The 16,396-nt window shown below is 46.3% G+C and overlaps 1 protein-coding gene across 1 annotated transcript; it reads left to right on the top strand.

Annotated features, from left to right (window-relative positions):
• Window positions 1-354: 354 nt before the first annotated feature.
• TRADD (TNFRSF1A associated via death domain) lies at window positions 355-15,510 on the top strand. Its single transcript, XM_070760516.1, has 5 exons — window positions 355-627; window positions 4,219-4,374; window positions 6,614-6,894; window positions 9,338-9,551; window positions 11,421-15,510. Exons 1-5 carry the CDS (start codon window positions 390-392, stop codon window positions 11,726-11,728), a joined length of 1,197 nt encoding a protein of 398 aa, XP_070616617.1. The 5' UTR covers window positions 355-389; the 3' UTR covers window positions 11,729-15,510.
• The last annotated feature ends 886 nt before the right edge of the window (window positions 15,511-16,396 follow it).

The raw sequence follows: 16,396 nt of genomic DNA, 5'->3' as shown, positions 1-16,396 counted from the left end.
CCCTGGATTATGAGAATGCGCCAGCTCTTGCAGAGAGACCAAGGTCGGGCACTCTTGGCATGCTCAGAGGCCCTCTTTTCTTTGCTCTTTTACCTTCCTTCCCTTCCGAAATGCTGCCCCCCCCCCCCAAAAAAACCACCCCAAAAGCAGAAAATGTCCAGACAATTCTTTGCAATTCTCACGTAGAGGCAAAACATTTCCCCGCTTCCGCATAAGGTCTGGAGAACGACGTCCCTCCTCCTCTGATTGGCTGAGGAGTCCCCCGAAAGAGATTTGTCTCCGCCTCCCGCCATCGCTCGACCAATCCAAGCGAGCCATCCGCTCGGATTGACAGCTCCCTCCGGCCAACGGCGACGAGGCGCTACAAAGTAACTTCCGAACTTTTCTGAATGGGCCGCTTCTTCGCCCCGGCCGGTGGCGGGAAAAAAGCCTCCCGCGGCCCGCTCCCCGGCTCCGTAGCCCACCCGGAAGCCGCGCCCGATCCTATCCGCGTGGAAGCGGCGCGCCCGATCCTATCGCGGGGAGACGCGCACGAGCCCGACAGGTTTCTCCCGCCCGGAGCTGCTGACGCGCCAAGGCGGAAGGCGGCCGCCGGGGCTCGGCCAAGGGGAGCGCCCGTGGAAGCGGGTAGGCATATCGGGGTGACCAAGAGCGGGGGCCGGGAAGGGTTTGGCTCAGATTCGCCCTGGAGCCCCGATCGGGGGGGATCGGCGGCAAAGCCCGGCTGGGGATTCGAACTCGCGGCCCCGGTCCGTCGACCTCCTCCGGGGGCTTCCGCGCGCAAGCTCCCGTGGGAAACCCAGTCGAGGTTGCGGGACGAGCGCAGTCTCCGTGTATGTGTGTATGTACACGCGTGCACGGATCGACACCCGGGTTCCGCGTGTCGTGGGAATGCGGCCGACACGCCCTTTCCTGAACTTTTGATAACTTCGCAAATGGAGGAAAAAGAGGGGGATCCGGAGTCGGAGGATCCCCACCATCAATCCGGATCCCCCCTTTCGCCCTTCGTTCCCCCACTCCCTCCCCAGGTTCGCGACCCCACCCGCGGCTTCCCCCGCTGAGGAGGCGGAGGCGAGGATTCTCTTTACGCCCCCTCCTTCCAGCTGTTTCCAGCTGTCGCCTCCTGGGGTGGGGGGAGGCTCGGATAGGAGCGGGGCTGGTGGGGGGCGCCGATCCCCACGTGTCGGGTTGGGGAAAAGTACTTTCGCTTTCCCCCGGGATTTCCGCTCCAGAGGAAAGGGAAAGTGGGCCACGGTTCTAAGTGCGGGGAGGGACCGCAAAAGGAGGATTGCTCTCTTCCCTTTTTGGGGGGAGGGCAAAGGTGACACGGACGGGAAAAGAGGGAGGGAGGGGCCGAGAGAGGCTCGTGGGGTGAGTCACCTTCATTTAATTTATTATTTATTATTTATTTATTAGATCTGGACAAAGGGGGGGGGGAAAGCTCCCCAAAATCAGATTCATCTAACATTTGCTTCGCTTAAGGACGGAAATTGTGGTCATAAGTTGAGGACTACGTGAATGTCAATGTCAGATTGTCTCACAGCCTTATGCATTTTGAGTCATCACTAGAGGTGGGTTGCTAAGGTGGAACCTGTGCTTGCCCACCTGGCTCTGAGTGTTAGGGAAGTCCAGCGGAATTATGCACTACACCTGGGCAGGTAATGAAATCGTGCACGGACACACAGGTGCGCCTCTGTGCTCATCCCCATGGCTCTGAGTGCTAGCGGAGTCCAGCACAATTATGCTACTGCACCTGGGCAGGGAGTAAAATTGTGCGCGGACACACAGGTGCGCCCATGGCGGACCTGAGTGTCCGCGCACAATTTAGCTCCCTGCCCAGGTGCAGTGCAGTAGCATAATTGCGCAGGACTCCATGGTTACTGTGCCGAAACAGGGGCGCACCTGCATGTCCGCACACAATTTCGCTCCCTGCCCAGCTGCAAGTAGCATAATTGCGCCAGACTCCGCCAGCACTCAGAGCCATAGGGATGAGCACAGAGGCGCACCTGTTTGTCCATGCACAATTTCATTACCTGCCCAGGTGCAGTGCATAATTGCGCTGGATTCTGCTAGCCACTTGGATTCTGCTAGCCGCACATCACCGTTCCACTTTAGCAGCCCACCTCTGGTCATGAGGTTGTGCCACCCTTTTTTGTAACGCAGGTGGGGCTCAATTTATAGCAGTTCACTTAGTGACTTTCCAAACTTACAACGCCCCTGAAAAAAGTAAGCTATGCCCACTTTCCACAGCTACAACCTTGGCAGCATCCCCAAGATCATGCGAGCAAAATCCAGAAGTTTGGCAACCTTTGGGAAGAAATCCTGTCTGGCCCAGGTGGTTATTCTGGAATAAAGTGTGTTAACCTCCAAGTGGTCCTTTTGGTACTCAGTCTGATTTCTCTCCCTCCGGCTGTCCCTAGGATGGGGAGTCCTCGGTTTACGGCCATGAGGGAGCCCCGCATTTCTCTGGCTAAGCAAGACAGGTGCTCAGTAGAATTTTGCCCTGTTTTTTATGACCTTCCTTGTTGAAAGTTGTTTATTTATTTACTCTCCTTGCCTTTTGTAAGCTCCTTAAGACCCACCTTTGTCGTCAGGCATGGGGGAACTGAGACATCCCCCCCGGGCATATACAATTCATGAATGGTATGTCTGAATGTATGTTTGTTTAGAAAATGGGGTTTTTAAAATACAGTAATACCTCATGATACGAACTTAATTGGTTCCAGGGGGAGGTTCGTAAGACGAAAGGTTTGTAAGACGAAACATTGTTTCCCATAGGAAACAATGTAAAGTCAATTAATCCGTGCAACCAAAAACCCCCCCGCAAAAAAACGGCTTTCTGGCTGTTTTAAAAGGTGACAGCCGGCCTGGGGGGCTTCCCAGCACCCCCCCCGAACCCGGGTTCGGGGTTCGGGGGGGTGCTGGCAAGCCCCCCAGGCCAGCTGCGACCTTTTAAAACACCCGCGCCGCTTCGCAGCTGTCTCCTGAAGCCGAACGCGGAAGTTCGGCTTTGCCGTTCGGCTTCAGGAGACAGATGGGAAGCGGCGCGGGTGTTTTAAAAGGTCGCAGCCGGCCTGGGGGGCATGCCAGCACCCCCCCGAACCCGGAAGTTCGGCAAAAGTTCGGAGTTCGGGGGGGTGCTGGCAAGCCCCCCAGGCCGGCTGCGACCTTTTAAAACACCCGCGTCAGTAAAACAAGGACCCAAAATGTTGGGGCCAAAAGGCTGACTCTGTAAGCTGCTTAGCGAGGGCTGTAAAGCACTGTGAAGTGGTATATAAGTTTAAGTGCTATTGCCCTTCCTTCCTTTTCTTCCTCCCTCCTGTGGTGGCATAGTGATTAGAAGGTAATGTTGCAGGCAATTCTGTCCACTACCAAGAGTTCAATCCTGACCAGCTCAAGGTTGACTGTGTAGTATTGTTTTTTAATATTAATGGGTTTTAACTTCAGTTTTACTAATATTAGATTTGTACCACTGTTTATTGTATTTTATTATTATTATTATTATTAATAATAATAATAATAAAAATAATTTATTGGATTTGTATTTTTGTGAGCTGCCCCGAGTCCTTGGAAAGGGGCGGCATATAAATCTAATAAATTATTATTATTATTATTATTATTATCATCATTATTATCATTTATTAATTATTATTAATTATTATTATTGACTCAGCTTTCCATTTTTTCCAGGTGAGTAAAATGAGGACCCAGATTGAGGGGGCAAATAGTCTGTCTTTGTAAGGGCTGTAAAGCCCTATGAAGCGATATACTGTATAAGTATTAGCAATAGCAATTTTGTTAATTTTTAGTTGTAGTTTTTTAATGTACGTATTAGATTTGTCTTGTACGCTTTGTTTCTATATTTATTCTGTGAGCTGCCCCGAGTTTTCGGAGAAGGGCGGCATACAAATCAATAATAATAATAATAATAATAATAATCATCATCATCATCACATATTGATTATTGTTATTCTTATCTGCTTTTACCTCCAAGGTTGACATCAGCCTTGCAAGCATCCAAAGTACAATTCTCCCCCACCCAAACTAGGGAGGGTCTCTTCTGCAGCCTTTCCCCCCACTCATTATCTATTTCCTTGGCAATCTCTTCCCTCCATCTCCCAAAGCCTTCCCGCCTCCCACTGCAGCTGTTACTCAGTCAACACTGCAACCCTCCAAAGTGAGGATGTTTTAAGGTGTCTGATTTGTGTTCTGTTTTAGGGGGGACTTCCAGGATGACATCCTACATAGATGAGTGGGTGGGCTGTGCTTACCTCTTTCTCCAAGCAACCTCGGAAAAGGACTTTCTACCTACGCTCTACAGAAGCCCACAGCAGAGGCTCCACGTATACAAAGTCTTGAAGTTGGCATTAGCAGGTGAGCGTTAGCCCTGGTCCACCTACCATACCTGTTTATGATCAGCGGGATATCAGTTATCCAGTTCTCGGCTAAACAGCTCCGATTGTTTTTTCTTCTAAGTTCAAAATGCTTTCCACCACTAATAATAATTTCCTGCCTTGGATTTCCTGAGAAAGGAAACATTTAAATATGTTAAAGAGTTAAATAAGGTTCAGGAAGGAAGTGTGTTTTAATAGGAAAGTGAACACAAGAACAAGGGGGCACAATCTGAGGTTAGTTGGGGGAAAGATCAGAAACAACGTGAGAAAATATGATTTGACTGAAAGAGTAGTAGATGCTTGGAACAAATTTCCAGCAGACGTGGTTGTTAAATCCACAGTAACTGAATTTAAACATGCTTGGGATAAACATATAACCATCCTATGATAAAATACAGGAAATAGTATGAGGGCCGACTAGATGGACCAGGAGGTCTTTTTTCCGCTGTCAATCTTCTATGTTTCTAAATTTACACTTCTGTTTCTTTTGTTTTCTGTTCTGACTAATTTAGATGGTGATAGATTCACTCCATCCTCCAGTCACCACAGCCCTAAAGTTAAGAGCAGATGAGTCACCATCTACTTTATCTTTGAACTTTTACCTCCCCGAAGGAAAAATCTGGGGCAGGAATGGGGCCTGTTTTAGGGGTGGGAGCTACCTATTGCTATTGTAAATCATGTTTGGAAAACTGAGGACAACCTTGTAACCTCACAATGGCATTGGAAGGAAGAGCACTTAGATTTAGGTATACAGTAGTACCTCTAGATACGAACTGCTACGCATGCGAGTATTCCAAGTTACCAGCCGCGACGCGAGCAAAATTTCTGTTCAACACCCGAGCTCAAATTCGGGATACGAGCCGAGCTTCCACTAGGTGGCGCAAGAATCTCCTTGGGCGCGAAAAACAAAGTCTAAAGGCATTTGTTCGAGATACGAGTTGATCGACTTATGAGCTCGGGTCTGGAACGAATTAAACTCGTATGTCGAGGTACCACTGTATATTTCCTTCAGAAGAAGAGAGCAAGAAAAGTTAGGTATCTGAATTAATATTATAACATAAAAACAATATATGAATGGTGCGGTGGCCTAGAGGTGGAGCTCTTGCCTCACAATCAGGAGGCTGTGAATTTGATCCTAGGTAGATATTTCTCTCTCTGGGCATGATGAGAATTTATCTGCTGAAGGTAATTCTATATTGGTGACAGGAAAGGCATCCGGCCAGTAAACACTCAGTTCCACTCAGTTGCCCAGACTCCACCTCACAAGGGATTATGGAGTAAGAAGAAGAGGAGAAGAGGGAGAAGAAGAAGAAGTAGAAGAAAAAGAAGGAATAAAAAGTAGTAGTAGTAGTAGTAGTAGTAGAAGAAGAAGACGTTCTTCTTCTGTTCTTCTTTCTCTTATGTTCTTCTCCTCTCCTTCTCCTTCTTCTCCTCCTCCTTCTTTTTCTTCTTCTCCTCCCCCCCCTCCTCCTCTTCTTCCTGCTTAGAGGTGTCCCTAGCTGACGTCCCACAAGTTCCTCCTCCAGAAAGAACTTATTCAAGGACATAACTGTTAGTACTCTGCACAAAACAGTTGGGTTGGCAATATATAAACAAGCTAACAATGAATGCTTGTTTGTATTGAAGTACTATAGCTTTAAGAGGTAGTGTTGCAAATTACCATAAGAGGGAGCCAGAAAGCATGATTCTCTCTCTGCTCTCCCTGTTCATTTCTGCAGATTCACTGTGACTTTTGTAGTAAGCTCAATGATAGTTTGATGTATTTATGAGCTGTAATGTATGTTTCATATGTAAGACAAAGACGGGCTTGTAATATTATCGTATTGAAAGATATTGACTATTTAACTTGACTGTGCTATTTCTAAAGTAAACACTATTTTATACACTTTACTTATCTTTTATGACTGAATAATTACTCCTATCGCCTGGATATCTGCTGCAATTCCACGTTTCTTTTGTGTATGTTCATTCTTGATAACCCAGAAGTCGCTCTGCACACTCCTTAAGAATAACCACTGCCTGTAGCAGCATTTTTCAAACATGGTGACTTTTAAAGGCATGGGCTTCAAATCCTGGAATTCCCCACCTGGTCTTCTGGAAGTCCACACCTCTTAATATTCCCAAGTTTGAAAGACACAGGATCTTAGATCTTCTGCTGCAGCAACCCAGCAATAAACCCATCTGACTCCACTTCCATCCTTCCCTTCTTCCCTCCACAGATTCCATAGGGGGCTTTAGCGGGCTGGATATTCTGAAGGTCCATTGTAGTGACCCCAATTTGATCATCCAGCTCAAATTCTACAAGCAAGAGAACTGCAGGAAGTTCCTGCAAAGCTACCAGCGAGGAGAACTTCAAGAAGCTCTACAGAAGCATCTCAAGGTGGTCTTGTCCTTGCCCAGCCTAGAACCCCTCAAGACGGAGCTGAAAGCTGGAGCTGAAAAGTTGGACTCCATCATCCGGGAAGAAGAACGTTGCCTGGAAAGCATCTCTCAGCAGAAGGTGAGTGTCAGGCTTTGAAATGGGTGGCTTGTTGTTGCTTCAGCCACTAAAATGTCCACGTAAACAAAGGTCCCATTGCCTTCTTGAAAGCCTCCAGTGATGAAGCTCCCACAACTTTCATAGGCAACTTCTGTTCCATGGGTTGATTGTTCCTAATTGTCAGAAAATTTCTCCTTATTTCCAGGTTGAATCTCTCTTTGATCTGTTTCCATCCATTATTCCTTGTCTGTGCCTTGGAGAATAGCTTGACCCCTTTCTTCCTCTCTGTGGCAGCCCCTCAAACATTGGAAGGTCCCCTGGTCCTTCTCTTCTAGACTAGCCAGGCATAGTTCCTGCAAACCATTCATTGATTGTTTTAGCCTCCAATCCCTAATCATCTTGGTTGCTGTTAGTATGTCTAGGTACTAAACCTTCAACACACTTTAAAACTGAGTGTATGTAGGAATGTGGGCCAGTCAGACAATGAATCAGACTTAGTATCAATATATAATAATATTCTTATTTACAAATAGACAAAATGAGCAATACAGATATAATACTACTAATGGTTTACAAACCACGCACAAAGCAAAAATACAGTAATACCTCGTCTTACGAACCTAATTGGTTCCCGGGGGAGGTTCGTAAGACAAAAAGTTTGTAAGATGAAACATTGTTTCCTATGTTTCCATAGGAAACAATGTAAGGTCAATTAATCCGTGCAACAAACCCCCCCCCCGCAAAAAACCGCCGCCGCCCGGCTGTCACCTTTTAAAACAGCCGGGGGGCTTCCCAGCGTCCTCCTGAACCCAAACGCCAAACCCGAACTTCCGGGTTCGGCGTTCGGGAGGCCTCCGAGAAGCCCCGCCGCCCGGCTGTCGTCTTTTGAAACAGCCGGGGGGCTTCTCGGTGGCCTCCCGAACGCCGAACCCGGAAGTTCAGGTTTGGCGTTCGGGTTCAGGAGGACGCTGAGAAGCCCCCCGGCTGTTTCAAAAAGCGACAGCCAGGCAGCGGGGCTTCTTGGCGGTGGCGGCGGTGGGTTCGTAAAAAGGAAAAAGTTCATAAGAAGAGGCAAAAAATTTCTGAACCCCGAGTTCGTATCTCGGGTTGTTCGTAAGACGAGGGGTTCGTATCATGCGGTACCACTGTATAGCACACAGCAAATAAATCTCTAACGAAGAACTCCCCCCAAGAGGAATGGTGTTGGCTCCCTCTTATGACCAACCAGCAAATGTTTCTTAAAGGCACAGTCTTTGCATTGTACAAACTGACATTGGTAGCTACTGTATGGCAACCAGGTTACGTACAGTATGCTAACAGTTGCTCTTAACATTTCTAGAGTGTCATAATCTTTTTATAGTATGGTGACCAAACCTGGATGCAGTATTTTAGGTGTGGTCTTACTAAGGCTTTATAGAGTGGTATTAGTACTTCCCTTGATCTTGATTCTAGCTCTCTGTTAATGCAATTTAGGATTGTGTTGGCTTTTTTTTTGGCTGCTGCTGCACACTGCTGGCTCATATTTAGCTGGTTGTCCACTAAAACTCCAAGACCTTTCTCAGAGTTACTGCTGTTAAGCCTGGTTTCATCCAGTCTATATGTGTCCTTTTGGTTTTTCTTGCCTAAGACTTTACTTTTCTCTACATTGAAATTCATTTTGTTAGATAGGACCCAGTGTTCAAGTCTGTCAAGATCCATTTGGATCTTGAGCCTATCATCTGTAGCAGTGATGGTGAACCTATGGCACGGGCGGAGTCATATCGGAGGGCAAAAAACAGCACAGTGGGCAAACAGGAAGTCAATTTTCCTGAACTTCCGGTTTGCCCGTTGGGTGGTTTTTCATATTCTGGGGCTCCAGGGAAGCTTCCCTGAAGCCTCCGGAGGGTGAAAACGACCTCCCCCAAGGCCAAAAATCAGCTGGCCAGCATACACATGCGCACTAGAGCTGACTTAGCGCAATGCCTCACCTGCCCTCCAATATGGCCACCTGTGGCATGTGTGCCATAGGTTTGCTATCACTAGCATAAGGTCTTCTACTTGAGCAGGGAGTTGGACTAGAAGACCTCTAAGATCCCTTCGAACTCTGTCACTCTGATTAGAAAAATGCTAACTAATGCATGCAGAAAATTATTGAAAACCCACCTATGCCGCCAGGCTTGGGGGACATAACTGACCCTTAGCTGTTTCATTTTATGTATGGTTTAATTGGATGATATGTTTTATAATGGGTTTTTATAATTGTTTTTAATATTAGGTTTGTTCTTTGTATTTTGTGAGCCGCTCCGAGTCTTTGGAGGGGCGGCATACAAGTCTAATAAATTATTATTATTATTTATTATTATTATTTATTATTATTATTATTATTATTATTATTATTATTATTATTATTATTATTAAAAGAAAAAATATAATTTACAGAAACTTTTCCCCCTGCCGTCTCTCTCGCTGTCTTTCTTTTTTGAAGCCGGATCATCTCAGAGATGAAGAAATAGCAGAGCTGGAAACCTCTCTCGGGAGCCTGAGTTTTCAAGAAAGCTCCCCTCGGTCCCTGAAATGTCAGCTCCCTTCAGATTCTTCCCTTCCGACTTTAAATTCCTCCCCTCCGGCCTTCGTCCCTCCAGAGATTTCAAAGTCTTCAGTTGAAGAAGATACCTTCTTTTTCCAGAACCAGAGATTTGGTGAGTGAGTCAGGCAAGGGCTTGGGGCAAAAATGCTGGGTGGAGATTTTGGGCACAACTGCACAACTGGATAGCATTTGTGAGCGTTTGTTGGGTCCCACAGTAACATAACTGCGTTTTATGACATTTTGGTTGAAAACTCCATTAAGATTGTAAGGTGGAGAACTACAATAACAATAGCACTCATATGCCACTTTAAAGTGCTTTGCAGCCCTCTCTAAATGGTTTACGAAGTCATCAACAATCCGGGCCCTCATTTTACCGACCTCGGAAGGACTGAAAGGCTGGGTCAACTTTGAACAGTGGGAATTGAACTGCTGGCAGTGAGTGGAAGTAGCCTGAAGCACTGCATTCCAACCACTGCTCCACCAACGATAGTAAAAGCTTTAAATTTTAAGCCTTAAGTTCTTGGACAGAGGCGGCATACAAATCTAATAAATAATAATAATAATAATAATTATTATTATTATTATTGCTATTGTTATTATTATTGGTTGTTGTTGTTGTTATGTCAACACAATACAGCAAACGAGATCACTATGCTGGATTTCGTATTTCATCACCAGTCGGGCGCTTCCCAAGCACCTAGGATGTTGATGAAATACGAAATCCAGCATAGTTATCTCGTTTGCTGTGTTGTATTGACATAATAATATCAACAACAACAAAACGAAACAATCAATAACAATAACAATAGTAATTTAATAATATTATTATTGTTATTATATAAAGGTGTATTTCTTCAAGCCTCCACTAGAGGACGCACTGAAAACAGTTTCTTTGCACAGTATAAACGTTTGTGGTGAGCAAAACCTTCTCCTGAGTACTTTTGCCAAAAATTCAGCTTGTGGGTGGCAGGCAGCCCTTGAACCCTTGAAACACCCTCCAAGAATGTGCACTGTTCCCTCCCAGAGAGCTTTTAGAAATGTATTCCAGGGCGAATGAGTGCAGAGAAGAGCAACAAAGAGGATTAGGGGGCTTGGATATATGAAGAAAGGTTACAGGATGCTACAATGGTCATAAAGAGCCGGGGTGGCACAGCAGGTAGAGTGCTGTACTGCAGGCCACTGAAGCTGACTGTAGATCTGCAGGTCAGCAGTTCAAATCTCATCGCCGGCTCAAGGTTGACATAGCCTTCCATCCTTCCGAAGTGGGTATAATGAGGACCGGCTGGCTCTGTTAAAAAGTGCTATTGCTAACATGTTGTAAGCTGCCACGAGTCTAAGGAGAAGGGCGGCATAAAAATCAAGTCAAACAATCAATCAATCAATCAATCAATCAATAAATAAATAAATAAATGCGCAAAAAATGATCATTTTTCTGGGCCTTTCTAATTTCAAACCATCATTGGGTTGCTGCCGATTCAGATAAGGACGATGTACCGGTAGCAAAATTTGAGCTGTGCGTGCAGCTTCGGGTATCTGGGGGAGGCACAAATGTTCCCCAGAAAGATCTTTCTTCTGCACATGCCCAGGAAGCAAAATCTCAGAGGGGACGACAGGCGCTGTGAAAATTTGGTGATTTTTTTGCTTCTGCGCATGCGTAGAAGAAAAAGAAAATCACCAAAATCTCTCTTGCGCATCTCATGAGATTTTGTTTTCTGAGCATGTGCAGACGCAAGATCTCACAGGGGCTTTCGCACCCGCCCGCCCATCACCCAAAGCTGTGCACTGCGCACTGGTAGCGGCAGGAGCAGCAACCCCCGCCAGCTTCAAAGGGTCACAAAAAAAGACAGCAACTATCTGTGCAGCTTGGGGGAAGAACTGGGAGAGGCAACGTACCGAAAACTGTAGCCTGAACATTACCTTTTGTCAACCAGACGCGTGCAAGATGTTCAAAATAATGTTATTTTCTGGCTCCCTTTTGCAGTGAACCGAAAAATCACCCTCAACGACCATCAGAAGTTCTCCAAACTGGTGTCCAAGAAATGGAAGCAGGTGGGCCGGTCCCTCTGCCTGCAGACCAAATGCCGAGCTCTTCGGGACCCCTTCATCGACAACCTGGCCATTGAATACGAACGCGAAGGGCTGTACGAACAAGCCTATCAGTTGCTGCGCAGGTATATTGATTCAGAAGGCAGCAAGGCCACTGTTCGGCGCCTGGTGGCTGCCCTGGAAGAAAATGGCCTGATCAGCTTAGCCGAAGAAATTTTGGGTATCCACCAAAGTGACATGTGAAATGGGGGGGTTCTTTTGGGGGAAGACTGCTAGCTTTGTGTCTCTGTGATTGATCCTCCCGCTGGTCTTTCTTGCGCATCTTATTCAGTCCCTGATCGACGATGGTTTCTTGCTGCGACGGTTTCCCAACAAGAATCAAGCCCCAAATCCTGAAGTCAGACTGGAAGTTCAAGAAGGATTTGCCAACATGGTCTGGAATAGCAGAGGGCTTTCTAACTGGATCCAGGAGATCCATAGCACAGGAGAATAAGGAGGAGTGGGTCCTATTCGGAGGGACACCCAACCTGGAAATGAGGAGGAATTTCCTGACAGTGAGAACGATTAACAGTAGCGCACAGCTTGCTTTCTGAAGTTGTGGGTGCTCCATCATTGAAGAAAAAATTAGACAGTCACTTGTCCTGGATGATATGCGGTCTCCGAGTCTTGGACTAGTTCAGTGCTTCTCAATTATTTTCTGTTATGCCTCCCCCCTCCCAGGAAGAAGTAAACATTCCTCCCCCAACTCTCCGATCTGGGCCCCAACAGAAGTTTTGTGTTAATATTTATTATTTGACTTATTATAAGCTGCAAGCAAACTATTGGCTGGGGAAGGCGGCTCTACCCACTTACCTGGGAGTAAGTCACACTGAACTCAGCGGAGCCTGTTTTCGGTTAGGCAGGCAGAGGCTACCATGGTTATGCAGCAACCGATACGCTAGCAAGCGTATCAGTTGCTGTGCAAGCTTATTGATTCAGAAGGCAGTAAGGCAACATTCTTTTGGCCCTTTTTGACACGGGGCCAGGCCAGTTTAATCAAGCCGATGGTTTGGGGTCGCTGGCATGGCCCATAAGCGCCGTTTCTGCTGGGCACTCTCAGCAAAGTGTGTGGAAGGAGGCTTTAGGATGCCATTACAAGCTTTCGCCCAGCTGTAGAGGATGTTATGCACCTTGCCCAACAGCAAGTTTGCCACATTGTTTATGGCTACCGCAGCGCCCGCCAAGAACCAGAACCCACGCAGCTGCCCCACCCCACCTGGCCGCCTCCTCTTCTTGGCTCGGAGCAGCGTGCAGCTGGGAAAAGGGTCCCTGTCTGGGGAAATCAATCAAGAGGGACCACGCATGTTCCCCAGAGTCACACACAAGGGTGGGCTACTGACCGGATGGGGGGGAACGCAGTGGGGTAGTGAAAATGGAGCTCCACCCCAGAGCCCCAAATTTGCACTGAAAGATGTTGAAAGAAAATGCAGGGCGTCCTGCATAAACCATGCCATTCACTGGTAGCCCATCATTGATTACACACGCCCTCCTGAGCATCGCTCTGTTCCCCCCCCCAGGGGGGGCACCCCACTATTTGAGAAGCACTGGCCTAGTTTGACCGAAAGACCTCCAAAGTCCCTTCTAGTCCTCTCATTCTTTCCTCCTGTTGTGATCACATGGCAGGTTTAACTTTGATGTTCTCCTGGGCCTCTCCGAAGAGACCCTTCTGAGTAACTGTGGAGACCATTTTAAGAATAGTCCAGATATATTTTCATTTTCAACTTGTGAGAATCCATTTGTGATCTTTGTATGTGTTTGATTCAGTCAACTGCAGATCATCTCTGTGAACGTTGGGAAATTGATGATCCTCCAGATATCAGGCAGCCAAGCAATTGACGAGATGTTCTCTGTTTCATAAATAGATTTGTTACATTACTAGAGACCCCCCCACCCAGAAATACCTCAGGGGAACCATTTCAAGGAGACCTTGGTCAACAGGTTCTTGATTGACACGAGTTTTGTCTATTTGCTGTTGAAGGACGTAAATCAGGGATGTCCAGATATCAGGCAGCCAAGCTATTGATGAGATGTTCTCTGTTTCCTAAGTAGATTTGTTACATTACTAGAGACCCCCCAGAAATACCTCAGGGGAACCATTTTAAGGAGACCTTGGTCTACAGGTTCTAATGAGTTTTGTCTATTTGCTGTTGAAGGACTTAAATCAGGGATGTCCAAGACTCAGTGGACCAACTTCTAGGAATTTCCCAGCCTTGTAGAGTTGAAATCCACCAGTCTTAAAGTTGGTCAACCTGCCTTGGATGTTTACATTGAAAATCCCAGCTGATGCTTCTAAAGCAGGGAAGACTGTTAAAGATGAATCATTCATTCATAAAACATAATTACCGGAGTTGAGAGTTCAAGTCTGACCCATCCCTGGGTAACATTTGATAGATCTTTAACATTAACAGAGTTGGAAGGGACCTTATAGGTCATTTGATTCCCACCCTGCATTATTTACACTAACAGAATTTTCTACGCTGGCATTTTCAATCTCTTTGAGTTATTAAAGAGGATGCTTCTATACCAGCATTTTTCAGCAATTTTTAAGAGGTTTGAAGTTGAACTCCAAACCTTTAAAAGTTACCAAGATTGAAGAACACTGTTCTAAACATTTTGTCAGCACATTTCCTTGAATGTCGAGTCTCAGGTATTTTGTATATTCACATTTTATTCAAATTCCATTTTTTTAAAAAGTAGAAATTTGATTATTATTATTTTTGGGCTCAAAACAAAAAAAGCTTGGTCTGCCTGACAATGATTTGATTGTTGTTGTTTTTTTAAATAGTTGCGCAGGGAAATTGTGCACATGTTCACTTTAATCTTTATAGTTACTATCCTTAAATGCTTGCTTCTTAGTCTTTTAATTAGTGATAAAACACAGAGCAACGTTGAACCTATTAGCACTATAATGCTGTGATGCTAAATCAAATACTAACAGTTATAATTTGACAATGATCAAAACCTCATCTCTTTTACATGAAAATAAACCCAGGAGTATGTAATATTATAATGCTACCATTTTTTTAAAAAAAATATATAGGCGGAAACTTTCTGAAGCACGGCTTCTGTTTTAAAATCTCATTGTAAATGACTGTTAACTTCTAGAATCATATTCATTTTAGTGATATTTCACTAATATTTCACTGTTCTTTTTAGTTAGAGTTTTACATTTGTTTTAATGCACAGCGATGAACGGGCAACAATATCAATCTCCTGGCTGCCTACCAGAGATTGTTTATAATGAGCTGCTAATATTCCAAATATATTCTTGTTTCCGATCAAATCATGGAAAGAATGTGAAAGGGAAGAGCATGAAAATATGGCAATGTGGCATTAAAAAAAATGCCTATAATTCTGCTTAGAGCCGAACAGCCTAGACTTATTTTACCCAGCTACTACAGGTAACCTTGACTTACATTCGTTTAGTGACCATTCAAGGTTACAACGCCACTGAAGAAAGTGGCTTATGACCCGTGTTTCACACTTGTGACTATTGCAGGATCCCTACGATCACGGGAACAAAATTCGGATGCTGGGCAACTGACTCATATTTATGAAGGTTGCAACGTCCCGGGATCACATGATCACCTTTTGCGATCTTCTGACAAGCCAAGTTGGTGGGGAAACCAGATTCACTTAACAACCAGATTACTAACTTAACAGCTGCAGGAATTCACTTAAACAATTATGACAAAAAGGGTCATAAAATGAGGCAAAACTCACTTTACAACTATCTCCTTAGGAAGAAATGTTGGGGTCAATTGTGGTCGTAAGTCGAAGGCTTACTAATTTTGTGTGAATTTTTAATGCTGAAATTTTCATCCTTTGGACTCATTTTAGTGTCTCACAGCCCTTCTAATAATGCACCTGGTGGATATAATTGGATTTGTTTCCTTTTTTAGCATTCAGTGTGGAAACATTGTTTTTTAAAAATCAAAATGATCAAACCAATGCTCTGTTCAGCATTAAAAGCGATTGAACTGTAATCAGGAGATTATACTGTATTTGTTGTTATTGTTGTGAAATCTCATCCGAACCATTGCAATCCCATGGACAACGTTCATCTAGGCAAGTGATGGTGAACATTTCCCCCCCTGGGTGCCGAGAGAGCTTGCACGCGCATTATCACACATGTAGGAGTGCCCACAGACATAATTTAATGCCTGGGGAGGGTGAAAACAGCTTCCCCCGCCCCCAGAGGCTCTCTAGAGCAGCGTTTCCCAACCGGTGTGCCGCGGCACACTGGTGTGCCGCGAGACACCGTCAGGTGTGCCGCAGCAAGAGGCGGCGGAGGAGAGTGGGCGGATCGGGCGGGCAATGGGGCAGGGCGGAGAAGCCAGGGGCGCGTTTGGCCGGAGGCACCGTGGGGAGGCAGGGGCAGCCGCGGATCCCTTTACTCCTACTGCCGCACCTCCCTGCCCCTGCCTCCCCACGGTGCCTCCGGCCAAACGCGCCCCTGGCTTCTCCGCCCTGCCCCATTGCCCGCCCGATCCGCCCACTCTCCTCCGCCACCGCCTCCTGCCTTGGGGCAAGCAATCCGGGAGTCCGGGACTGTGTGGCTTTGCGCCATGAAGAGAAAACGGCCAACTTTTCCCTGCTGCCGTTTTCTCTTCATGGCGCAAAGCCACACAGTCCTGGACTCCCGGATCGCTCGTTTCTCCGGTCAGCAAAGCCATCTGCCCAGGAAAGCGCCACGCTGGCCGGAGAAGCGAGCAATCCGGGAGTCCGGGACTGTGTGGCTTTCGGCCGGGCTAACGGGAGGCGGCGCGAGGCCGGGCGCTGGGGACGTCTGGGAGGGCGAGTAGGCTGATGGCTGCTGCGCACTCCACTCTCTCTCCGGCTCTCTCTCGCTCTTTCTTTTTCTCTCTGTTG

The sequence above is a fragment of the Erythrolamprus reginae genome, chromosome 9 (assembly GCF_031021105.1).
Source record: "Erythrolamprus reginae isolate rEryReg1 chromosome 9, rEryReg1.hap1, whole genome shotgun sequence".
Classification (NCBI taxonomy): Eukaryota; Metazoa; Chordata; class Lepidosauria; order Squamata; family Dipsadidae; genus Erythrolamprus; species Erythrolamprus reginae.
This window is presented reverse-complemented; position numbering and strand designations above follow the sequence as displayed.